The 27,576-nt window shown below is 45.6% G+C and overlaps 1 protein-coding gene across 4 annotated transcripts in view; it reads right to left on the reverse strand.

Moving 5' to 3' along the window:
* DNAH8 (dynein axonemal heavy chain 8) overlaps window positions 1-27,576 on the reverse strand; it is a 1,091,167-nt gene that overhangs the window by 694,602 nt on the left and 368,989 nt on the right. For all 4 annotated transcript variants that reach the window (XM_075598772.1, XM_075598771.1, XM_075598773.1 and 1 more), the window contains 3 exons: window positions 19,021-19,127; window positions 9,747-9,843; window positions 7,546-7,747 (listed from right to left, as the gene is read on the reverse strand). In XM_075598772.1, the coding sequence (XP_075454887.1) occupies window positions 7,546-7,747; window positions 9,747-9,843; window positions 19,021-19,127 (406 nt within the window). The remainder of the gene's footprint in view (window positions 1-7,545; window positions 7,748-9,746; window positions 9,844-19,020; window positions 19,128-27,576) is intronic.

Below are 27,576 nucleotides of genomic sequence, written 5' to 3' on the forward strand. Positions count from 1 at the left end.
TGTCTTTCTTATAGACTACAAAACAGTCAATCGCAAAACTCTCATTGACATGAATAAGAGCTTTCAGTCAATCAGCTGCTTCGGAGCCTTTAGAAAATGTCCCTCAGTGTCAATGTATTAAAATATATATTATATGTTACGCTGTACGCAGTGACATCACGCCAGGACGTCGCCGCGCATGCGCACGAATACACTGTCGAGTGCGGGACATTTTGCGACTGCCAGCAACAGCACATCAGTTTATACTGGACATGCTGCTGTCTGCCTACACCACGGATTGTGATTCAGGTTGTGGATTCCGGATGCAGAACTACCAGCTGGGCGATGATTATATTCACAATCACTTGTTTTAATCTATCTTTGTGAGTGCAATTCTTCCCCCCCCTCTTTCCCCTTTCTTCCATCATTAAATGTATTTTTTTACGCGATGGGGCGTGCGCGCTCTCTTCTTTTTATATATATATATATATATATATATATATATATATATATATATATATATATATATATATATATATATATATATATATATATATATATATATATATATATATACATGCATACACATACATACATACATACATATATAAATATAAAATAGTAAAAATGTACTTCTGTTATTTACTTTTTTCTACACACATAGCAGCATACGATTTGCTGTAAAGTTTCTCCCCAGGTGAGGGCAGCACACAAACTCTATATTATCATTATTATTCTATAGTGATAAAAATCTATGTTTTTTTCCATGGTAGGCCGCTTCAGAGCTTATAGTAAAAGCCTTTAAGTCTCATATAAAGAAGGTATGCCTTCTATTAAGGTCAGTTATCTGTACTGACGAAGCATAAAAAGAAAAAAAAATAAGCAGGCAGGAAGATAAGATGATTTGAAAGGACTAGGTAAAGAACTAATTTACTAATTTCTCTCTTCTGAGTCCACACTGGAAGCAAAACTAAAAATAAGGAAGATATTACATAATGAAGAGCCGAGACATCTGTACCAGGCTCAACGGTGGAGGAAGTTTGACCGCACAATGCTAGAAGTCAAGACCAACTTCCGTGACTGGACGTCCTTGCCCTTTCCTGTCCTGGGCTTTAGCTGAATTAACCAGATCCTGACCTCCACACTGAACATGCTGTTAACTTCAATCCTGGGCTGTGGGAATGCTGGCAGCAGGCCTGCTTAGTGATGCTGAAAAGCTTCCTGTTGGACCTGTCTGCCAAACATTCTATCTGCAGAATCTATAATATTTATAAAAGTTTATATTGAAGATCATGTAGTTGCTTTAGATATTTCATCTGGCGTCATATTTACCCTTTTCCTGTCGAGGGATTTTCCAAGATCAAGGCTCCTGAAAGGGTATGGATCTCACTAACGGTCTAGTCTGTAGTTATTGCTGTCTAAAATTTTCCAGGAGAAATTTGTATAATATATCATGCAAGGGTTCATATGGATGGGTTATCAAGGCTTCTAAGACTAAAGTCAGATCTAATGAGGACAGAAGGCATGGATGCTGGGTAGGGCTGCCGACAGAGGGGGACAGAAGGGACAAGTGTCCTGTGTCCGGTGACTGCGGGGGGCGTAACTCTAGTACTGGGCCACAGGAAATATGTCAGCGGCCCTGATGCTGGGTATTACCTAAACAATGTTCTCACAGTCCAGGAGGAGCAAGAAAAAAGGAGAAACAACAACACCAACTCTAAGTGCAGTTGAGTGGTACAGGTGGGTAAATCTCAGGCTGAAATCATGGCTCTAATGAATGCCTACTCACAAGATAAAAGTGAAATAAGGGCACAAGCTGTGGTGCTCAGGAGCTCAGGAACTCAGGACAGGCTGTCACTCACATAGTAGATTGTTGGATGTACCTCAGTAAAGAAGGGATAGCTCCATAGCACAGATCAGTAAGCAATACAACTTTATATTAAGAAGTGTAAAAAACGCACTTACAAAGTAACAATATTAAAAAGGCACATTACACTCTCAAGTGTTAGGATGAGACTGTGCATCACACTGCTCACCACCCCGCCGCTTTTGAACGCTCTTCCGGTCTCTGCTCCTGGGTAAGTGTCTAGCAAGCCGATGGTAGCTGCTTGCTGCCTCACGTTCTGTCCCCCAAGGATGACATCACTCGCTCGGCTTCTGTGGATGAGCTGGTAGTTTACAGCCTCTCTCCTGCTTCGTCCACTTGCTTCTGTGCTCAAGGATAGGATCGCCCACTCTATGCGTTTCGTCCAATCACGGCTTTATCAGGATTGTCGGGCTCATCCACAGAAACCGAGCGATTAACGTTTTAGTTTCAAAAGTCCTACTGGTGCCAGTCAACAAGCCATAAAAAAACAATATATTACTAATTATGAATTTTATAGAAGATATTTAGTCATGCTTAGTGGACATGCTGAAATATCATGCTGCTGGGAATTAAACATATTCAAGTTCCATAATGGTCAATAATATAAGATAAATTAATGTATGGTATAACCCGTTTATATACTGGGATATGAAAATAACTTGAGCCCTTTTAACAGTCTGGTTATGAGTTACTATTCATTAGTCTATTTGTTATAGAAAGACACCTTGCTCAAAACCAAATATATTTGATTCTTAATTACAATTGGACAAAAGGTGATGCGTGCTACCAGGGAAGAGGAATTGTAAATGTTACAGTACTCAGAAAAAGAATCCCCTTTGTGGTGCACAGCAAGAAAAAGTTGAAAAATGTATAACAGGGTATGTTCCATAAGTACCTGTTTCTCTCCACATAGTGTATCTGCTATGTAAGTCCTGTTAAGTTCCAGGCATTAGCAGGTTAATCTATGGGCCAGTGACCCCCCCTTCTGCTTCCCTTGAAAGTGAAGGAAGTAGGTGGTGACTCATGGCCTGTGTACAGCCCCTTGTAATGTAGTCCATTAGCCCGCCCCTTCCAGAGTTTTCTAGGGGAGTAGCCAAAAGTTAGTACAGGCAGTCCTCGTTTTACAACGCTTTATTTTACAATGAATGGCTTATCCAACGCTATTCAATGCAAACCTATGTTCATTTTTACAACGCGAAAACGGCTTATCCAACGCTCTTATGATGCTTTGCAATGTGGTTTATGTCTATACAATATATATATATATATATATATATATATATATATATATATATATATATATTTATATTATATATTCTTATATTAATATATTATATATTATTATATTATATATTATGTTATATTATATATAATACAGTATATACATTATATAATTTATGTGTGTGATGCATATCTTATTGCCTGCGTAAAATATTTGGTGTATTTTAGTGTTAAAAATGCCTTCAGGAACGGAACCTTTCATTTAAACAGTGTTCCTATGGGAAAACGTGTTTCGCTTTCCAACGTTTCGCTATCCAACGCCATTTTGAGTAACGCATTGTGTCGGATAACAGAGGACTGCCTGTACTGTAGTTCTTCCTCTCAGCTCCTCAGAGAGTGAGGAGGGAGAGAGGTTGTTCCCCTGCTCAATCACAGTAGAAAAGAATGGTGGAGCACTGCTAAAAAAAATGAAGGGCTGGAGGCTAATGGCAAAATTAAAAATGCTTTATTCTAGTGCATAAGTAGACAGAGCTACAGAAAAAAACTGGTTCTCTAACGCATTTCGTGCTGTCAAAGCGCTTTGACAGCGTGAAACGCGTTAGAGAACCTGTTTTTTCTGTAGCTCTGTCTACTTATGCACTAGAATAAAGCATTTTTAATTTTGCCATTAGCCTCCAGCCCTTCATTTTTTCTAGCAGTGCTCCACCATTCTTTTCTACTGTGATTGACCATTACCGGAAGGAGGCACGCTGCATTTTCGTCTTGCTAGGACAAAGTTTGTTCTAAAAATCAATATTGAATACATAGAGTGCAATTTAGGAGGATTCTTTTGTATCTTCTTTGATATTCTGTGTCTCCATTACCAATCTTCATGCACCTTGTCATTTCATCTAAAGTAAATAAACAAAAGAAAAAAAGGATGAGCGGTTACTGTTAACTATTTAGCATTCAGAACCCCTGCAAGCCTACAGGTAGAGCCTACTCCCCAACACTGGTCCCTATGTGAGGTGGGGGGGGGGGGCGCGTGTTACATTTGGAGGCAGTGCGAGATGGAACAGGACAGGCTTTTAAGCAGAAAGCAGAATGCAGCAAGAGAAAGGGGCCAGGCCCCTGAGGCTACACCAGGAACCTTGGCACCCAGCCGAGTTAAGGAAGGGGGGAGTCTCTCTCTGAAGCAGCATCAGGGAGGGGATCAGTCCAGACCATATCCGTAAAAAAAGACTGTGTTGGGGCATACCCTGAGGGCATGTTACCAGGGAACGTCAAGACCCTTCTCCAGCAGTTTGTGTATCTGTGATTGTGGAACATTGTGTTAGCCTGCAGTTTAATACATGTTCCAGGGGCAGAGCTCTAGCCTGAAGATTAGAGCCTGTTCCAGATTCTAAGATGGCGTCCATCGCGCGGCGGTGGATATGTGTGTGTGTACTGAAGTCCAAGATGACACTCCCGCCAAGAAAACGGGACCACGTGGGCTGCAGTGCAAAATTTGCAGAAAGTTGGAAATATCAGTTGCAAGCTTTCGGTGCCAAGCGGAGGGTACCACCCAGTATGCTGATTGGCCTAGCACAGAGTCATGTCACGCTATTGATCATAGCCCCACCTCTGAGATTCACCCAGGGGAGGAGCTGTAGAGGAACAGCCAATCGAGGATGTTGTGGGGGATGGGAGGAGTCTGCCGACAGACCCCAGAGCCCATTCTACTGTGAGCAGAGCAAGAGAGCTACTCACTACTAGTGAGGCTTCACTGTACCATGATGGCTGTCTCTGCTGAAGTTGCTGATTTGAAGGTATCTAACTACTCTCTCCCATGCGGCTGCTTGGTGGTGAGGGTTGGAGGAAGAAATCCCCTACGATATCTGTGTGCCCATTGTCGCCTGCCTGGAGGGCCTTTCGGCCTGGAAGCGTGGTGCCAACACTGTGGCACCTATTATCTGTGGCATGCTAGTCCAGTGCCTGCAGAGATGTGTCTGTTACCAGTGCGAGCCGTTACCCCGACCGGTGCGGCCTTGTTTCAGTTCCCCTCCATCACGGATGCTGCGGGCCCGTGTGCCCTACAACGGTAGTTGCGACCTACAATGCTGGTACCATCGGTCCCAGGACTGGGAACAGTACTTACCGACGATAGGGGTAAGTGGACTGCCCCAGGAGTGTCGAGAGTGGGCCCCCGGGTGACCGCGGAGCATGGTGGCTGCTTGAGCATGGTCGCCCTTGCGATTGGCTCGCCCTGTCATCGCTTCCTGGCGGAGGTGTCCCCCCCTAAATGACGATTTCTACTCTGCGGGATCTGCGGAGGAAAGACCATCACTTACCTGCCCAGCCCAGATGAGTTCCGGTCCAGAGACGCCCGTCAACGAGGATGCGGAGGTTCGGGAGTCTTCAACCCGATCCACTGATCCAGATGACGTCGGAGGAGTCCGTATACCACCGATAACGCTGGATGTCCCCATCCTTGCCGTGGGTGAGCCGTCCTGTTCTTCCATTGCAGCGGATCTGGTTGCGGCCTACTCGCCACAGGCGCCCATTGCGACCTCGTCCAGTGCGCAGCTCGGTGACGAACTTCCGGTTTCACCGGAAGTGACATCATCAATGGTGGTTGCACCAAAAGTCACGCGAGAATGGCGTCCGGGAGTGACGTCACCAAGATAGGTCATATGACCGCTGGGCTCTAAAGCGGTGCGTGGGGACCTGGCCCCACCAGATGTCGCCCACCGGGTGGGTGAAGAGTCCCTATGTAAAGGGAAAGAAGTGCGTTCCTGCCATGGTGCCACCCTCTGCTGGACTGGGAAGAGGATACCGATTGGCAGCAGCCAAGGCATCATTCCCAGCTAAAGGGGAAGTGAAGTCCCGGTCTGTATCTTCAATAAAAGATGTGTTTGAGTCCCAGTCCCTAGCCATAGCATTAAATACCCCACGTGTCAATCCCCGGTACTGGACTTTCAGGACTTTGCCAAGGTTCACTCTGCCCCTGCCACTGCCCCTTCATCCACGTGCAGTTCCCAGAGGGTGAAATGTATTGATCCCACTATACAGGGATTTGTGTTAACTAAATTCCCTGAGGATGTAGATACCGAGAGATGGTTAAGTGAGAGTTCGGAATCAGAAGGGGATATACCTGTCCCTAGGTGTGTAAAGAGGCCAGGAAGTTGAGGCTCCTATCAATCGTTTAGGAGGTCCTCAGGGTTACTATCAGAGGTGTCCCTAGTGTCTTCACCATTGGGGTCATCCAATGTATTGTCCCCTGTACCTGCCAGATCTGATAATCCTGGATCTGAATCCGTATCGCCTGAACCATGTCCCTGGTGGTACCCCCTGTTCCAGGGTTTACCCCTGAACTGAAATACACCAGGTTCATTTTACGCAGTGGTCCCATCGTAGATCATTGGTGTTCCCCTGCTCCTTCGGGAGTGAGGGTGTGCATTCCCTCAGCTCTTCAGAGAGTGAGGAGAGAGAGAAGGTCTTTGTCCTCTGCTCCTCGGCAAGAGAGGACGGAGCTGTCAGCCTTCCCCATTGCGGGGCAAGCATGCTCACTTTAGGCTGGGTGGCCTAGAGACCACCAGGATCAGAGCCCTACTGACGGCTATGCACTTTCTAGAAAACCTAGGGCTAGTTCAGAATGTGTTGTGCTGCAAAGAAGAGCTGATGCAGCATGCCCTGCAATAAAATCTGTTCAAAGATACCTCTGCCTCTGGTGTCAGTTCCTGGGCAGGAGGGATATGATTGTGCAGAGATGGGGGCTAACATCCACACCCCGTGGGTTCCTTCACCGCTGGAGGCGCTGACACCAACCCTGTCTCCTTACCATCTGGCAGACCACTCAGAACTCCTGCAGGACTGCAGGTAGAGCACCACACACCTGGTAATACACCTACTCCCCAACACTGGTCACTAAGTGAGGTTGGGGGGATGGGGGGGAACCGTGTTATAAATGGAATTACTTAAAATAGCTTTATTCAATATAAACTTTAAAAGAAAGGCATTTTCTCAGTACCCCTGAGTACTGTAACATGTCCACTTGTCTACTCTGAAATGGTAGTCAACCCTAATCCATAAAACAGGGTAGTGTTCTAATTGACACCAATAACTAGCCACATTATTATTGTTGGTGCCCCCCTCACCCCCCTTGATCAGATGCTAGTACAATCAAATAACTAGCAATGGCTCAAAATAAAAAAGTTTAAATTACACTTTTCTCTTTGCACTTTGCTTTAGACTTGAAGGCTTACTCAATAAGTACTAACAGTCAAATGTACAACGATCTACTTTAATCCTAAAAAGAATCAAATAACTATAACATTTGTGTACTGTAATACACTTTAAGTATAAAAGTTATTATAAGGAGTAATGTAATAACAGGAAATTTTAGTAAAGTAAAGCATAAACACAGCATTTTCTCTGTTTTGTAAAAATAAATATACAAATGGATTCAAACAGATTTTTTTTAAAAATGTTATCGTATAAAGGAAATAAAAAATACATACTTTCTTCCATCCTCTGTGGTTTTTCCGATCCTAAACTGGCTACTGTAGAAACATTTGAACTGGCATCATCTTGTGCAGTGACAGCCAGAGGTACCGATATCTTTTGCTGCCCCCACTGAGCTACACCACGACTTACTTCTAATATTAACTGTATAATGCGATTTATAGCCTGCTGGATATCGTCCAAACTTGGAATCATTACCTACGAAGGAAAATATGTTTAACTTAAATTATCTAAGCAAGAGTGGCATGAATATGGTAATGCACTGTTCTGAATAGTGACAATTAGTCTGAAGGGATTTTCTAGGAGCATCGCACATTAATTGCCACAGTATTTGCTCAATGTAAAAAATCAAAACAAATATAAATAACTAGTCATAATTATTAATTTCAGAGACCTAATAAAAATACAATATTACAAATATGTAATTTCCCTGCAAAAATAATTTTTTTAATCAATAACAGATCTTACTGAAAAAATCAATTAGAGACTCCAGCAAAACAAAGTAAATGGGAAATGTCATTTTCACAAAACTACTGATTAACATGTTATTTAATAAACTTAGAAGGTTGGTAATAACAGGATCACAGGGCTCAACTTCAGTTTTTTCCATGTAAAGGGCAGTTTACATGGAAACAGGTGAAACGGGGAGAAAGGGCAGTTTATACCGTAAAGGCAAAATAAATAACTAAGATGACGATAGGGCCGGACTAGAATAGGTAATAAGTTTAAAAAGCACGCACTCATTATGAAAATATAATTATTTATTAATGTGGTCACAGTGGTGATAAAAGTATGACCAATGACTTCATGATCATTATCATTACCAAGGGGTTAATGTACAATATTTAACACCCAACAATCCCTGCAATTCGCAACACTAAACTACCAACCTCCTAAACGCCAAAGAAGCAAACTAAGGCCGCGTGCATGGTGAGTGTGACCTTGCGCGTGACTGCGCACACAACGGGGTGGGCGGCGCAATCAAAATGCCATGCCTCTATGAGGCAGGCCATAGAAAGCGCGACGAGAAGCGCCGGCGCTCGAGATCCATGAAGAGACAAATAAATTTGTTTCTGTCATGCAATGGCTGGGTCACGTGAGCGGTTCACCCAACGTTCGAACCAGCTCCGTGACGTCACATCCATGCCTCTGACACCCCACCGACACGCATTCCAGTTTCGTCTACCACTAGGCCAGAAATCACTGCAGCTACAGGCACGCGTGACGCCACAAGCACGGTCGCGCGCGCTCACGATGGATGCGGCCTAATAATTGCAATCCCTTACTTTAAGACATCTTAAGGGACACAAGGGGAAAAACCTCATGACCCCAGACAAGAATTGTCCCCAGATTTGCCCAGACCAATTTTAAAGTATACTTGACCTTACTGACCGGGCAACTGGACACCTGATCAATTATTGGTCAATTAAACTGCCATTCATTTTGAATCTCTGATCTTTAGCCTACTTGTAGCCAATGTGAAAAGATTCCAGCCTTGTGGAGAAATACTTTCTTTTTTGTGTGTAAAAATATGTCCCCAGACTTACCAGGACAATATGTAAATGTATATCCATGAAATGTAGATAAATTGTTCTCAGATACACATCCATCCTATCGTTGTGGCTGGTTACCCAAGTCAGGTAAAATCCCCTGGACCTCAATTGATTTTGAATAAATTGTCACTAGACTTTCAAGGACCATTTTCAAAGTGTAACCAACCTCCCTTCACATGTCCTGAACACTTCCAGGATTTTTCTCCAGCTATGGGAAAAATTAAATAGGCTACATCTGTACATAAAAATAAACTCTATTGTTGAAATCAGTTGCAGAGCACTGCAACTCTCTTGTACAGGTTAAATGAGAGAGGAAGGTGTTTGTTTTTTTGCCTGCTCAATAAAAGCTGTTAATAGCTACAAGACAGGAAGAATCTTCAACAAATCCCCAGAGCCAGTCAGTTAACAACTACACGATTTCAACATATACAAAAGACATGGTCTCCTCCCTTTGGAAATGAGTGCACACAGTGTTGTAGTATCTAATGTTGTTATTTTTAGCTCTAAATTAACATATCCCTATGTCCTACTATGAGGTTTAAACCTTGGGTTGTACTGTCTTGTCCCAGCATAGTGTACCCATCTATAGACCACTTAGAAGAGATTTTACAAATCTTCACAACTATGCTATCAAACAAACTTACCACATTAGGTATAATGAGGTGTACTTCAGATTTCAAAAATGACAGATAGTCATCTGATTTAGCCGGTTGAGCAAACAAACCCTTGCGACCAAAAGTACTGAAAAAAATGTAAAAATGATACATTAAAACAGTCATATGTTAACATAAAAATAATATATTTGGGAGTCTCACATCAAATTGATAATCAGGAAAGGGTAGGTATGAAAGAACCGATGCACTCTTTAGTGCTTATTAGCCAAAAGTGAATGGTGCAAAAGTGAATCTATTGCAATTATTTAATACACACGGTGAACAAATTGTGAGTGTGATATTTGATCAAGTGAAAAACAAATGTAGCCCTTTTTCTGACGCCTTCCTAAGGGACTACTGGTACTGTACACAACCTGCGGCTCCAGGAGATCTGAGCCTCCGCTAGCTGGGAGCCTGGGGTAACGGTTCTAGCGCAGCGCCTCCACTTGCCCAGGATCCCCGTTATGTAAGATTGCCCTGGGCAAGAAACATACCATACAGTGCGTGCAACCAAGTTTTACTATGCATAGGCAGTCCTATCTTATTCTCTATATAACATCAAACATAACTTGCATATATATTATAACATTAGAGTCCTTATACTATAGTGGCTCAGCCACACCTCTAGGGAATTTGTCCGGTATAACAGTGGCTCCGCCACGCTCTTATAGAGGTTGTCCTTGTAAAGTATTAGGTAGTATGCTCAGTCCGCTAGCCACTTGCTAGTGTCACTACAGAGTTATTCCTAAGGCGGGATCAGCGCCTGATGACCGGTGTTGTTGCACTTTCAGTTACAATGTACCTTCCGGTCACGGCGGTGACCGTTCCTTCTTCACAAAGGGTCCGTGCCTCCGCTCCTTGACCTCCCGATGTCGCGGTGTCCCGCCGTCTGATCCCAGATGGCGCGACCGGCCACAACTCGGTGCGTTGTCCCTAACTAAAGTGACAATTCCTTCCGCTATCGGGCGTCCCTGCAGTACCGCAGCCTACGGTGACTCAGGGAATTCTCCTATGGGCCTGAGGGGAATAGCTGACCTATGCAGGCGGGTCACTGACCCCCTGCACTCACACTGCCTCCTCCCGCTCTGTCCTCCTCTCCTCTCTGGCGTGGTCTATCTCTCCACTTCCTCTTCCTTCTAATCCCAGCTTTCTCATTGGCTCCTAGCGTCAGGTGACTGACCCAGAGCTCCTGGAAGTTGTAGTCCATTAATAGAGCCTTTCCCTTATTGGCCTGTCGTTCGCGCGCTTCCATTGTGCATGCGCGACCTCTCCACTTTGTTAGTGCCCTCTGCAACATTGCGCAATAACATGGCGGCACCCTGTACTATCGTGCCGTCGCGGAACCTGCCGCACTCCCTCCGCGCGCACACATAAAGTACCTAACACACCCTTACACAAATATAAAGTGATACGCTGCTCGACCAATGGGGATCCTCCTTCGATCCTTAAAGGATGTTGATTGTCGAAACTAGGGAGCGCAGAATCATGTAAAAGCCAAAAATGCATATATAGTGCAATATTGTATAGATATTATAGTCTTTAAGTGGAGAAAATATGCTTGAACATGAGATCAATGCCACTACTCACATGGCCTGGAGTGTATGTAGACCAACAAAGGTTTCTTTAGGAGTGTACCCCGCTCCTCTCCCGGTCACTCGTAGTGTTTGATAACTTGTTGATATGCTGAGGACCTCTACCCTTGGATAAACCCGGATCGGAGATCCTTCTTATAGCCAGATAGCTCCCAAGTCAAGAATCACGATACACAGAAAAAATTGTGTATAAAAATGGTGTATTAACATAAAAGACAGTACAACAATCTGTATTTACATATTAAAATAGTAGCATCGACCAAAGTTATGGAGTGAAGTAACAGTGTGGACAGCGCGTCGCCTTGGATCCTTCTCCCGTGGGAGAACGCGGAAGTAAAGATACCCCTAGTGATCTAGGATCCCTAGATTGCGTAGGTGAACCGCGTCTCTGGGCCGAACATCCTGATAGCGGACCTTGTGGTCATATCGTCGCTTGTTACAGGTCTTTAGATGGGTGAGACCTTTTCCGCCAACTGATAGGCGCAGTGTAAGCTGTCCTGCAGGCGCTTCACATATTTGTAATACAGTACGTCGTGTTGGGTACCCCACCGCTAGATACCCGAAGACGGATATCCACAGGCAGTCGTGCCTTTCACCCGAACATCATAAAGTATGGGGTGAACCACGTGGATTTGTGCCTGGTGCAATTGTATGTATGCACCAGCGCTTCCACGTGCTTGCTCCATTCGCTTTTCAGGCAGCCCTTTAGCGTACCCCGCATATCGAGCAGGGTTCGATTGAATCTCTCCAGCTGAGCGTCTCCCTCTGGGTGATATGGAGTGGTCCTGGACTTCTGAATTTGGAGCAGATTGAGAAGCTCCTTGATAAGTTTACACTCAAAATCTCTTCCCTGGTCGGACTGCATCCGATTCGGCAGCCCGTAGTGTATGAAATATTTATCCCAATGTACTTTGGCGACTATGAGAGCTTTCTGATCTTTCGTCGGGAACACTTAAGCGTACCGCGTATAGTGGTCTGTCACCATTAGCACGTTGCCGATGCCTCGGGAGTCGGGTTATATGCACAAGAAGTCCATGCACACTAGATCCATGGGCCAGATCTTTTTAGGTGACCAATCGGGGCTGCACGTGTGGGCAGAGTCTTCCGCTGAAAACAACTCAGGCATTTCCGGCAATGGCTTTCTACAGACTCTCGCATTTTTGGCCAGAAGAATCGGTCCCGCACTAGTCCAAATGTCTTATCTACCCACAGGTGTCCGTGGTCGTCGTGCAGGGGCTGTAAGACATGATACAGAATGTTTCTGGGCAGAAGCAACTGCTTCCTGTCAGGGTGATTGTGGTAGGGGACAATCCTTTAGAGAAGGCCACGCTCTATGTGGAACTTGTCCCATTTCCTCATTATGATAGCGAAGGTATCGGTAGGGGCACGCTTCGCTCAGGAAGGGTCGCTCTGGTGGGTGGCCTTGCGTATAGCTCCAGCCACCGGGTTGCGCATCTGGTACTGTACCAATTCCTTCCATCCTATGATGGTGTCTTGGGTGATTGCCATGCCTTCTGGATGACAGTAGGCAGCGGGGAGCGCCTTGGATTGGCATCCCAACGAGTCGGCTACTCTTAGTTCCTAGAAGGCCACCTTGTCCTGCACTATGGCGGCCATCGAGCACATGGCCCGAATCCCAGGTCCCGGGATTTCTGCCCACGGGTCGTCGTCGGGCGTAACACTCAGTCCAGGTCTTCTGGAGAGCATCGGCTCAGATGTTCAGGGGACCTGGCTTATACTTGAGGGTAAATTGGTAGTTTGATAGGGCCGCCGGTTAGGAAATACGTTAAGGGATTATTGTCGGTCCGTACCTCGAACGAGACTCCGTACAAATAGTCGTGCAGCTTGTCAACTATCGCCCACTTGAGGGCGAGGAACTCTAGCTTGCGGATGGGGTAGTTTTGCTCCGATGGTGTCAAGCTTCGGCTCACATACGCTACTGGGATGAGGCAGCAGGGTATTTTTGATGGAGTACAGCTCCTAACCCAATGAAACTTGCGTCAACGTGTAGAATGTACAGGTGCACGGGGTTCGCGGAACCAAAATGGGTGCTTCTGTGAGGCTTTTCTTGAGGCCGGTGAACGCCTTTTCGCAGGTGGAAGTCCACTATTCTCCGGAAGGGTAGCCACGTGGACGTCACCTTCTGCCGAGGTTCCTCTGGGTAGCTCTTCAAGAGATTGTTGAGGACCGTAGCTTTTCTAGAGTAGCCTTCCACGAAGCGGTGGTAGTATCCGCATAATCCCAGGAATGACCGTAGTTCCATCACATTTTCTGGTCTGGACCAATTAACCATGGCTTCGACTTTAACGGATCGGTACCCACTCCGTCGGCGGACACTATGTGGCCCGCATAGGTGTCTGACGTATGGCAGAATCGGCATTTGTCCTGGGACAACTTCAGGCCTTCCTTGCCCAGTCTATCTAAAACCTTCAAGAGGTGTTCCTCGTGCTCTTCGAGAGTTCTTCCGAACACAATGATGTCATTAAAGTAAACTTGACACTCACAGGGATTCATATCCCCAATGGTCTTCTCCATCAGCCTCTAGAAGGTCGCGGGGGCACTGCAAATACCTTGGGGCATGCGGGTGAACTGGTAGAACCCGAGGGGAAAGACAAATGCTGTTTTCTCCTGGTCTTTGGAACTCATAGGTACCTGGTAGTACCCAGATCTCAGGTTCAGCACGCTGAACCACTGGCTTCCTTATAGCGCGTTGAGGATCACTCCTATCCGTGGCAGAGTGTACTGATCCGGGATTGTATGACTGTTCAGGGTCCGGTAGTCTACGCACAGGCAGACTGACCCATTCTTCTTGCACACCAACACAATCGGGGAAGCATAGGAGCTACGGGATTAGGTAATGATGCCCGCTGTCTCCATTTCCTTGAGGACATCCCTAACGTCCTCCACATCACTGGAAGTGATGCATTTGGAACGCTCCCAGAAGGGCGTGGTATCATTCAGCGGGATCCTGTGCTGGGCATTCTTGCTGCAGCCCACATCCATCTTGCTTGTGGAGAACACCTCCCGGCGCCCCTCCAATTTGGCACTTAGCGGTTTCTTCCAGTTTGCCGACAGTGTCGATTCCCCGAAGTCAAACGGCAACCCGATTGGCTCGCCTTGCACGGTGGCGTCGTTCACATGAGCCAGGATTTCTACGGTTGTAATTGGGTATATCCGACCCAGTCTTTGACCTTGGTCGAATGGCATAGCGTAAGGAGAGATGTTCCGGATGATCACTTTGATCCTCCCAGGAATCGAGAATTTCCACTCAACTCTGGTACTATTTTGTACCCTCTAAGGGCGTCTTCCTTTGGCATGCTCTCTAGGGAGAAGTACTAGTCGGCCTCGTCGCGGCCCGGATATTAGCATACCGAGTCTATTTACTTCACTACCCCTAGTGGAATCTCGGTCAGCCTCGCTTCATTATTGAATAGGTCGCCATATCGCTCTTGGGCTGAGACCCTACAGCATTCTTCCTTTAGTACCGGATGGATCCGTAGAGAGGATAGGGGTGTTTCGCCTGCCTCTTGTAGTTAAGTCAGGATCAATGCCTGTACCATATCGGCATTGGTCCTCAATATGATTGGATAGCTGGGGTGTTCCTGGAATATTGAATTGTTAGTGAATATTTGAAGTATGCTCAACCATACAGGTACAACACCGTCAATGGGATAGCTGTCATTGCTAAGTCCCCACAGCTTCAGCTTCTCTCCTGACTGCATGGGCAGATGCTTCAGATGTTGGTCGTAAACGACCGGTAGATGATATTCACTTGGGACCCGGTATCCAGCAAGGCTGACGCGTATTTACCTTCCACAAGAACTCGTATAATTGCTGCCGGTCCCACTCGGCTGTAAGCATCCAGTTGAGGTGCTTCAACAGGGAAGGGTGCTTGAGCGATCTCCATGGGGGGGGGGGGTGTTTCGGTCGGCTGCACCGTGAGGGTCATGACCCTAGAAGTGGATATCTTGGGCTTCAGGCAGTCTCTGGAGTAGTGACCCTCCTGGCCACAGTTGAAGTAGCAGTTATTTTGGTTTGCACCGGCACCGGAAGTGGGAGCTACTCTTCGGGGCATCCTGGATGCGGAGGCAGGTGCCTTCCAAGGGGAATTGTCCTGGGCACTTTCTGCCTCCTTGGGCTTCGGGGTCACAGCCCCCTTAGACTCTTCCTTGCGGGACTCCTTTGAGGGAGTCGCATGACTCTCTCCTTTGGAAGACCCCTGGGACGCCTTGGGAATATGGGTGTGCAAGATAACCTCATGAGCTTGCACTTTGTCCATTAAGTCTTCAAAACTAAGCAGATGTTCCGTAGATAGGTTGCAGCTGATCCGAATGGCGACTGAGTGCATAGGCAATGCTCCCCGCAGGAGTTGTTTGTTTCAGAAGTCATCTGTCTCGGAAGCTCGGACAATCTTTTTATTTTCCAGAGTCGAAACGGCCAAGTGAATCCGTCCAAGGAATCCTGTCACTTCTCCCTCGGTTTGGGTAAGGGCATGGAACCGGGCCATTAGAGATGGCATCGTCTGGGACACCTTAATCTTTGGTTAGAGCCCGGATTAGGGCTTGGTCGTCGGCCTCCGGGTGACACTCACGGTAAAATCTTACCATGTTGGCGGCAGGAGGCCGCAGGCTCTCCACAATTCTCTGTCTCTTGACAGCGTCCGTGCACGTCCACTCTGGCAGTACTTGCACCATTCCTGCCGTGCCATTCCTCAAACACCTCTTCTCCCAATGGTGTGTGCCGCACCCCAGAAAAGGCTTTCAACTTGCGGTAGGGTTGAAACGGGGCCAGCTGACTTATTTTATCAGTCAGTTGCAGCAGAGCTTCCACGAATAACTGAGCTTCGCCTGAACTGTGGGCACTGTGGTGGCTCCGACCTGACCGTCGGCTGCCAACTTGGCTCCGGCTAGGGCTCCCTGGGGGGGAAGACAGACGTACACGCCCGATACTCCCTCACGCTCGGGGTGGCACTAGGGGCCTCCATTCTGGCGCTCAGTTTGGGGTATATAAAGGGACTCCCATCCGGTGGGGCTTCGGGGAGCTGTAGAAACTAGGGGACATAGTCCACTGGGATATCACAGTGGCAGTCGACCAGGAGTGTACGCCACTGGATGTCTGAATCCCATTTTACGTCTACAATGCAGGCTTTAGTGAACCCCGGTATCTGCCTCAGTGTGGTTTGCAAGTTAGGCAAGGGCAGGGATACTGGAACTTGACTAATGGTGACCACGTGACGGGAAGATGCGTGGCGCCGTAGGGCCCACTCGTGGACACTCTGGCGGGACTGTAGGGACATGTTCCCTAATTTGATCTGACAGCTTTTAAAGTTTAGATTGGGGACCCCAGGTCCAAATCTCAGCAGCGCTTCCAAATGTAGGCCCCTTTCCCCCGTGTCTAGGGAAACTATGTGCGGTGTGTTACCTGAGTGGCTCAAAGGAGGCCTACAGTTATCCTCTGCTGCAGGGAGCCTGCGGTGATTATGACCAATATAATGACAGTGCCTCCACCTGGAAGGAATCCAAGCGCAGTTGGATAACCCCTTCCCAGGAACACACAGTATAGAAAAAATATACACACACTAGATTGTAAACTCCTCATAGCAGGGACTCCTCTTCCCTAATGTTACTTTTATGTCTGAAGCACTTATTCCCATGACCTGTTATTTATATTATTTGTTATTTATATGATTACCATGTGTATTACTACTGTGAAGCGCTACAGTATGTACATTAATGGCACTATATAAATAAAGACAGACAATACAAGACATACAATATAATACAATACACTGGTATAACACTGATAACATATATATATATATATATATATATATATATATATATATATATGTATATATATATATATATATGTATATATATATATATATATATGTATACAGTGGTATAACACTGATAACATATATATATATATATATATAAATATATATATATATATATATGTTATCTGCACAACTGTACTCCAAACACAATAACACCACCCTGTTGTGACCCCCCCAAAGTACTAAAGTGCCCATAGCACCTAACCACCCGATGTTCACAGGGTCAAACCCACCATAGATGTGTGTGGTAGCATTACCCTTAGAATGTGTGTATGGCCATTGGTGCACGTAGATGATGATACCTTCCCGGGTACTCCAGTACACAGGTACCGCCGAATGACACAAGGATCCATCTGGTCCAACGAAGACGTCCACCTATGTCTTGGGTGAACTCCCGCTGGAGTGTCTCACCTTTAAGAGTCTCTCAACTGTGATGGTAGTCTGGTCCAAGACCACATGCCTGGTGCACAGCGTGGCGTCCATCACCAGTGTACTGTACCCTCACTATAGGTAGCTACCAGGGGAAGTGTCCTTAACTATGGGCCTTCCCTGCAGCAGCCACAAGCTGAGGATGGTCGGGCCTATCTGGGGCCTGCGGGTGCAATCTAAGCCTAGTCCAGAGGAGCACTGCCCTCTGGACACTACCTCCATCTTTGCCTACCCTGCTCCGACTGGCCTAATGTGCAGAGCGTGCAAAATGTATCTCTCCTACTCCTCCGTGCTCCTGGAAGCCATATTGTCTGCTGCGCTCACGTGTCTAGCAGCCCCTGGGGCTGCTGGGACATGTAGTCCCTCTGCGGAGCCTGTCCCTATTGGCCGCCGCAACCCACTCTCATAGCGCATGCGCAAGCCTCACACTGCGCATGCGCGCGCAACAGCAAATGTGGCCCTCGCTGGTCGAGAACGCTGCAGAGCTCCGGCGACCCGATCTACAATCTGGCCCACCCCCGCAGCGCTCCCTGTATCGGTGGGCGTCCGCACGCCTCCGGTGCCAGGCGCAGCCTCCCCCTTTTCCGGCAGCCAGGTAAGGGGAACCAAGAGGAACCTGGCTACACACACAAAAGTTATTAGTATTTTAGGGGAGGGGAGTACAGAAAAGAAAGGAGGGTGGGTAGAGTTTTGGCAGTAGTGCAGCTGTATGTTAATTTTGTTTTTAAGCTATTTTGGGGGGAAATAAAAAAACATACTGCAGTAAATCAGGTAGCAGAGAAGAAAAATAAGAGGTAAAAACAGACACCCTATTGTGTAGAATGGTGTAAAAACCGTAAAAATATTTTACAAATATATGTGCAGGGTGAGCCGCAGCCTTACATTCTGTACTTGCACTCTGGATACATAATTATTTATTTTTAAAAAAGCCTTCACAATAATCAAAAATAGCCAAAGTAATTTATATATAGACAGCAAACAGATTGCTATGGTAACCCTTAGTGCAAATGAAATGAAAAGTTGGGGGGTAAAAATAGATTTTAAAAAAAGAAAGAAAAATAGGAATCAGCTTATCAGAGCTTATACAATAAGCAAAAAAGAAAAGCAAGGGTAAAAAATAGTAAATATAGATGACTAATTAATTGCAGGCCTATCATTCGTCTGAATACAGTATACAGTATCTCTTCCATGGAATATGTATCTCACATCTTTTCCCTACTGTATATTACTGTCTGTTTTATCATTTATTGTTCCTATTTCTTTATTACATGTCTGTTTTTTCTCTTTTCTGTAATTTAGAGCAGAAATATCCAATGACCAGAGCTTTTAAACCTTGTTATTTGTTAACATTAAGAATAATAATCACAATTAATACATTCATATCTGAAGTTCTTTATTACATTACCTTGAGACAAATATTCTTCTTTTTAGCGCATCCAGTGACAGCCGTGTGGATTTCTGCAGACTGTCTAACAGCTGATGGCTAAAATGTGCATATAATTCCTTACACTCCTGTGAAAACAAAATATTGTTTAACAGATATATTGTATGGCATATTTATAGAGATAGTCGAAAGTGTCCATGTTCGGGCCACACATTTTTGCACAAACTTCTATTCTTATGCCCACAAAAGTTTGTTCAAACATTTTGTTCATAACAAAAAAAACACCCGAAAACATGCACTTCCGCATGGAAAGAGGTGACAAGAGAGAGGGGGAGTGGGAAGAGATGGAGACTCTCCCACCACTCCATAGCAAAACCCATATTCTATGTTCTGGAACTTTTAACTTTTTTTATAGCAAATCTTAGTGGCGAAAGGCAGGTTTCTCGCTTTCGCATGGCTTTTTTAAATTAGGGGAACCACACTATATTGAACAAATTCACGAAAATTCGCACTTGTAAAAAAAACATCATTCTCGCAAAATAATGGAAAAAATACAGTACACAAAAACATATAAAAACTACAATAATATAATCAGTGTGCTGAATGAAATGCCCATACGGTATATTTAAAATAATAACAGCAAAATCAAAGGACAAAAAGCAAAAAACAGATATGGATCACACGCCAACAATACATAGCACTGCAGATCCAACACCTTTCGCCATCATCGGTTTCTTCCCGGGTTGCAGCGAACTATACTTCCACCTCTTAACTTTTATAAAGTGCACCACATGGCATTGCTACATTTCAAAATGTAAATATTAATGGTAATAGCAGTTTGTTCAGAGAAAAAAAGGGATTCTGGTTTTAACCACCAGATCATCCTCATCAGGCACTCTCTTTTTTATGGAACAGTAGTGTCCATTTTAGATTTAATGTTAATAAATTAGTATAACTGGTTTTACAGCCCTGTTTGTTTTTGATTATATGTTGAGTGTTGTCTAAGTTTAATGTTTGTTTGTCCTGGAACCAGATTCCATATTCCTCTGTTCCCCTTTACAGTTTGGGATTCTTTTCTCCCTAGTTTGGCTGTCTGTTATTTTCCCTATACCAGCAGCTTGCTGCATGTGAAAAGGCAACATTATTGCTACATGTTGTTTACACAGCCTGTGTTGGTTGCCTGCAGCTCATATTCTCCTAGCTGAGAGTGGGCTATTCCTATCCCCCTGTCCTTGCTGACAGTTAGTATAGTCTCACTTCCCATCTAGTGTGACCCTTGCTCCTCACTTCCTTTTCACCCTGGGCTCTGAGTGAGTAACTGCCTGCTATTGCCCCAGCAAGGCCTTTCTGTTTTACACTGTCTCATCCTTGATACACTGCACTTCAGATAGAGAAGTACTCTCTACCTACATTACATCTACAAGTACCTTTCTCCCTGGATTTTCTCTCAATAAAACTAAGAAAGAGAAAAGGACTTGTTTGTGCCTTGGAAGAGGGAAGACATGAGTTAAGCTTACTGGAACTAATCATACATCATTCGTGACCCTGGTTTCAGGAAATTGTTATTTACTGTTGTATGTTTGAATTTTATGTTTGTTTGAGTTATAATCAGCAGTGTACACTATGATTTTTCTTTGTGTTTAACTCCACATATCACGGGACTTTATCTACAGAGCCATCAAGTCGATCCAGGTGTACAGGATTTGATTACCGTACGAGGAGTCTAACAGCTTACAGTACATTTGGACATTTATTGAACTTCATATTTTAAGGCACCGGTTTGTATCTGCTTTTTTTTTTTAATTTTGTTCAGAGGTTTCTTGTTTTAATCGACACTCTGCTAAGGAAAATCCATATTCTACTACATGCACTGGTATAGCATCATGAAATTAGCCGAATTTATTTGTACAACCCATGTGCTCAACTGATAGCACATAGCAGTAATTCTGGTTTTGCTAAACGTTCTCTAAAGTTCCGAGCTGCAATTATATCTGAAATTTTGTTGCTAGACTAAAACCCACATTATCTTTCAGAGCCCATCTACCAAGTATTGGTTTAAATAAATATTCCACAAGGTTGCAATTTTATATTTACGAGAGAGATCCTATAATAGTCATCATATATGTTGTTGTTGGACCTGAAACACCCCTGGACTTTACCCTCAGTGGAATCTGGGTAACAAGAGAGGCTGTTTAAGACTTGGCCATTGGGATCCAGCAAGGAATTTGTTAATGTCTCCAAGAGACAAGGCAACATGAAAAAGACAACCTTGGAACTCGTGACACAAGACAGGACAGTGAGACTTACACCATGCATCCCACACCGCTAGGCCCAGCAACAAATTACACAAAACAAAGGAAATACAGTTACAGAAGAAGGGAGGTATGTGGAGCATGTGCAGACAGAACGCTACAGTAGTAGTAAGAATGATTAGTGTGACAGCGTTTCTAAGGTATAAGTATATGGCCTCAAAAGAATTCCTTTCTATTAACCAGAGAAGAGTACTCTTGATTGCTTTATCAAGGGCCGCCAACAAAAATCATGGGGCCCAGGACAAATGAAAGGAGCAGGCCCCCCCCCCCCCCAACCCACAGCGCACCTACCACGGAAAAAGATTTTTTAGCGCGCTGTCACTGGAGACCAGCACTTTTAACACATTTATACCCGGATCCTTTGATTGAGCAAAGCGAAGAGATAAAATAAATTGTAATTTATTTACACAAATGACATACACACTATGTTATACAATTACGCTCAAAATAAACTTACTGGGACGGGTGCAAACAAAAAAACTTCTTCCCAAAACGAAATCTTGGAAACAAATGTCTCTAGGAGCAATTTCCCAGGAGCAGGGATTGCTCGCAAACAGAGCTGGAAACAGTCCTTGGTCAGTGGCGCCGCTTGCAACCACTTTTACTCCGCCGGAGCTGCTTCGTTCGTTCTGCCGCTGTAGTATTGGACCTTGGAACATCAGTTCTTACGAAATCTTTATCCTTGTTACGAATCTTGGTTACGATGTTATAGAAATGTAGAACTTAGCTGGAACTGAAGAAACGATGGGCTGCACGGATTCTTATAGTGTTAAAACTCCTATACATAACATGTGCAGCCAATCCCTCCGTGGGAATAATTTCCCCCACCTATCCTGGAGTTGCCAATACTTAGTAAACCTGGCAGAGGGGGATTCTCATTCTGCTAAGGGCATGCGCGAACCTCGCACCTTTGCCGCTTAGCATATGAGACCCAACCTCCTTACCTGGCGACACAGTCTGGGCAAGTCACCATTTGCTTACTTGCCCGGACTTTACACTAAGATGGGGGTACTTGGGTTACACCTCCCCATTTCACACCTTAGTCGGCTTGAGCCTTTCAACTCCGGACTTTCCTAGACATCGTAGCATTGAGCCAACGGGATGCTTTAGAACTCAGGATCTGAATATGCTCCACTCACTCGCAGGGATTTCCTGCCATGCATTTCTAATGACAGTAACTGCAAATTATGTGTTTCCTCTGTCTCTGGCGTTTCAAATGAAAATCCCTATATGCCTAATATGTTGGGACAATTAAAATAGAGGGAATTTCATTCACCAATTTTTCTATAACTTTCTAAAAATTACGCTATATGAATTTTCATGGTTTTACCCGACCGGCGCTCACAGCAAATCTCAGCGCTCTCGCAGGTTCCTAGCCAAAGTTAGCACAAAGCCGCTTTCAATGCTGCCAAGCGCCAGACTTTAAACCCATTTTTCTTTTCTGCGTTCGCATGAAACACTGCTACATTTATACACTTTAAACTTAGAAAATAAATTTCTCTTGCCACCTTATACCTGGTGGGAGATACACTGAACCTTGGGCATATACCGGGCCCCTTAAATATGATACCTTCCCCTGCCCGGTCTTACTATTCTGGTCTGTGCTGAAGGAGGGAAATCTCTGTTGCTGGACACTCCTGGAATAGTAAGACACATACATTTTCATCACATTCATAGTGCTTCTGTCATGACTGGGTTGCAGAGCTGACATTCCACAATTCCCCAATATGGCTCAGGGGCACCCATCCGGGCATAATACCTTTATTATTATTATTTATACTGAAGTATACCCCACATGTCCTGAGGAGGACTGAAGTATCAGTGCATTGATATATGCATTTATGCACATATTCATATGACTCAATGCGCAAGTGTATCAGTGTACACTACCGACACACTTTATTGAAGTGTGGTCGGTACCGCAAGCCGGGAAATCTCCCGGCTTGCTAGTGGCCGCCCCTCGGCGTGCCGCGCGTCATAGACGCGCGGTCACGCGTCATCGGGAGCGTGCGCCCCCTGCACGCGTGTCCAGGGGCTCCCCGAGGGAGCCCTGGTGTCCCGCGATCGCGGGACACCGGCAGGGGGTTCCGGGGGACCCGGCGGACCCGGCAGCGGTAGGGAGAGCGCCCCGATCGGAGGGCGCTCTTCCGCTGCTTCGGCGCGCGCCCGTCACACTCGGGCGCGCGCCAGGCTACTGCTGCGGCACAGAACGGGCAAATGCTCGAATAAACTGTGCCGCAGCAGTATGTCAAGGTTAGACTGTTTGATACAGTTATTGTATATTCATTTTTTATCTCATAGAGATATCTATTACATTTTATAATATTCAGCTATCTCTGTCATTGTCCCTGACTATTAGTTATTCTCATAGCTCAATGATAATACACTATGTGGCATGTTCTGTGTCTCTCTTCACTCCTATTTTCCTGAGGTATAAAGATCCAGAATTGGGATAAAAGAATCAAGACAAGCTTCAAAGGAATTTATTTAACTCTGCTATCCAAGCGCCAGAAAGGTGTTTTCTACAGTGATCTAAACTGGTTGCCAGACAGCCAGTCTGACTTTTCAAGGCAGCTTACTGGACTTCAACATACTGTAACGCTTGACTGCCCGCAGACCTGGCCTGTCCCCAATACTGAGGTGGATAAGGGTATAACACGCACCCACAGCAGTGAGGGCGTGCCCGGAGTGTGGTCTGATGCGTTGCCGGGCTTGGTGAGAAAGGGTTAGCCTGATACTTGCCGCGTCCGGGGTGCTAGAGGTCCGAGGGTAAAGATCCGAAAGCCGAAGGTCAGGGGCAGGAGAGAGCAGCGTAGTGAGGTCCAAAGCCGAGTCCAGGGAGTAGCGAGGTACACGAAGTCTAACGAGAGCCGAGATCAAATCCAAGGGTATCAAATGAGGGCAGGGGCTGAAGCGAGAGCTGCAATACAAAAGAGAGCAAGGCATAGACCTCCGTACAACAAGAGCCACAGGAAAACTATGCAGAGGAAGGAGAGGGCAGACAGGAACTATAAATGCCGGGGAACCAATGGGAGCAAGAGGCAGAGCGGGGGCTTGACTGAGCGGTCCCAGGGATAGGTTAGGATGCATGGTGTGGTGTTCCCTAGTGGGAATAGCCTCCAGCTGCTGGGAGGTGGAGCCAAGGCTGCAGGAGAGTGTAGAAGAGGACGGGTGCGCACACGCCCTGTAACACTCCCGCGCGCGCGCCCCTGCAGCGTGTGGGCGGAGGCAGCGTGTGCCGCGGAGGAGCGGCGTGGCGTCCGACCGGAGCGGGTAAGGAGCTGACAGGGAGGGTGCCTGGGACAAATGGCAGTACTGAAGCCGGGGTGACGGGGACCCGCTGTAAGGCAAGTGTCCCCCGATCCCTTACAGTACCCCCCCTTGAGGATCGGACTCCGGACGATCCTCCCAAGGTTTGTGAGGAAATTTCCGACGAAATTGTTTAAGTAGAGTTGGGGCGTGCATGTGATGACAAAGTACCCAAGAACTTTCCTCCGGACCATATTCCAATGAACGAGGAATTGAAGTTTGCCCCTGGAAAGTCGTGAATCGAGAATGGACTGGACTTCAAATTCTTGTTGCCCCTGTATCACAATGGGGTTGGGTCTATGAGGACGATCCGGAAAATGTACATTCTGGAAGAAGGGTTTCAGGAGGGAAACGAGGAACACTGAGGGTATCCTCATGGTGGAAGGTAGCGAAAGCCGATATGCTACCGGGTTGATTCGTTCGAGGACCTTGAAGGGACCCAAGAATCTGGGCGCCAGCTTCTGAGAAGGAGTTTGAAGCTTGATATTTTTAGAGGAAAGCCAGACTCTGTCTCCAGGTTTATACTCCGGTGCCACCTGACGTCACCGATCTGCTTGGGCCTTTTGTTTTTGGACGGCCCCTTGCAAGGCTTTTTGGATCCTTTTACAGGAGACTTGTAAATTAGAAACTTGGATATCTGCTGCCGGTACACCAGATGGAAAGGAAGAGAGAGGAAGACTGCTAGGGTGGAACCCATAATTAATGAAGAAAGGTGACTCTTGCGTGGATTCATTCTTTGGCGAATTAATCGCGAACTCCGTCCAGGGTAAAAGATCTACCCAGTTGTCTTGAGATTCCGACACGAAACATCTAAGATACTGCTCCAAGGTCTGGTTCATTCTCTCCATCTGGCCGTTGGTCTGTGGGTGATAACCCGAGGAGAAGAGGAGGGATATGCCAAGTCTCTGAGAGAAAGCTCGCCAAAACTTAGAAATGAATTGTTTGCCCCTATCCGAGGCAATGGTGAGTGGAACGCCGTGTAGCCTGAAAATCTCTTTAGAAAATATGTCGGCCAAGGTAGCCGAATTGGGAAGACCCTTGAGGGGTACAAAGTGCGTGTGCTTGGAAAATCTGTCCACTACTACAAGGATCGTATTCATCCCTTTAGAAGGTGGGAGTTTCACAATAAAGTCCATGGATATATGTTTCCAAGGCCATTCAGGGATAGGAAGGGGCAGGAGAAGCCCAGATGGTTTGAGTCGGGCAGACTTGCTCTGAGCGCACACCGGACAAGCTCTCGTGAAATCAAAAATGTCTTTGCTCATAGTAGGCCACCAAAAGGTCCGTTTGATTAAATCCACTGTCCTTTTGAAGCCTGGATGTCCCGCTGATCTGGAAGACGGAGCTGCTTCGTTCGTTCTGCCGCTGTAGTATTGGACCTTGGAACATCAGTTCTTACGAAATCTTTATCCTTGTTACGAATCTTGGTTACGATGTTATAGAAATGTAGAACTTAGCTGGAACTGAAGAAACGATGGGCTGCACGGATTCTTATAGTGTTAAAACTCCTATACCTAACATGTGCAGCCAATCCCTCCGTGGGAATAATTTCCCCCACCTATCCTGGAGTTGCCAATACTTAGTAAACCTGGCAGAGGGGGATTCTCATTCTGCTAAGGGCATGCGCGAACCTCGCACCTTTGCCGCTTAGCATATGAGACCCAACCTCCTTACCTGGCGACACAGTCTGGGCAAGTCACCATTTGCTTACTTGCCCGGACTTTACACTAAGATGGGGGTACTTGGGTTACACCTCCCCATTTCACACCTTAGTCGGCTTGAGCCTTTCAACTCCGGACTTTCCTAGACATCGTAGCATTGAGCCAACGGGATGCTTTAGAACTCAGGATCTGAATATGCTCCACTCACTCGCAGGGATTTCCTGCCATGCATTTCTAATGACAGTGACTGCAAATTATGTGTTTCCTCTGTCTCTGGCGTTTCAAATGAAAATCCCTATATGCCTAATATGTTGGGACAATTAAAATAGAGGGACTTTCATTCACCAATTTTTCTATAACTTTCTAAAAATTACGCTATATGAATTTTCATGGTTTTACCCGACCGGCGCTCACAGCAAATCTCAGCGCTCTCGCAGGTTCCTAGCCAAAGTTAGCACAAAGCCGCTTTCAATGCTGCCAAGCGCCAGACTTTAAAACCATTTTTCTTTTCTGCGTTCGCATGAAACACTGCTACATTTATACACTTTAAACTTAGAAAATAAATTTCTCTTGCCACCTTATACCTGGTGGGAGATACACTGAACCTTGGGCATATACCGGGCCCCTTAAATATGATACCTTCCCCTGCCCGGTCTTACTATTCTGGTCTGTGCTGAAGGAGGGAAATCTCTGTTGCTGGACACTCCTGGAATAGTAAGACACATACATTTTCATCACATTCATAGTGCTTCTGTCATGACTGGGTTGCAGAGCTGACATTCCACAATTCCCCAATATGGCTCAGGGGCACCCATCCGGGCATAATACCTTTATTATTATTATTTATACTGAAGTATACCCCACATGTCCTGAGGAGGACTGAAGAATCAGTGCATTGATATATGCATTTATGCACATATTCATATGACTCAATGCGCAAGTGTATCAGTGTATGTCAAGGTTAGACTGTTTGATACAGTTATTGTATATTCATTTTTTATCTCATAGAGATATCTATTACATTTTATAATATTCAGCTATCTCTGTCATTGTCCCTGACTATTAGTTATTCTCATATCTCAATGATAATACACTATGTGGCATGTTCTGTGTCTCTCTTCACTCCTATTTTCCTGAGGTATAAAGATCCAGAATTGGGATAAAAGAATCAAGACAAGCTTCAAAGGAATTTATTTAACTCTGCTATCCAAGCGCCAGAAAGGTCTGTTTTCTACAGTGATCTAAACTGGTTGCCAGACAGCCAGTCTGACTTTTCAAGGCAGCTTACTGGACTT

Source organism: Ascaphus truei, chromosome 4 (assembly GCF_040206685.1).
Source record: "Ascaphus truei isolate aAscTru1 chromosome 4, aAscTru1.hap1, whole genome shotgun sequence".
In the NCBI taxonomy this organism is placed as follows: domain Eukaryota; kingdom Metazoa; phylum Chordata; class Amphibia; order Anura; family Ascaphidae; genus Ascaphus; species Ascaphus truei.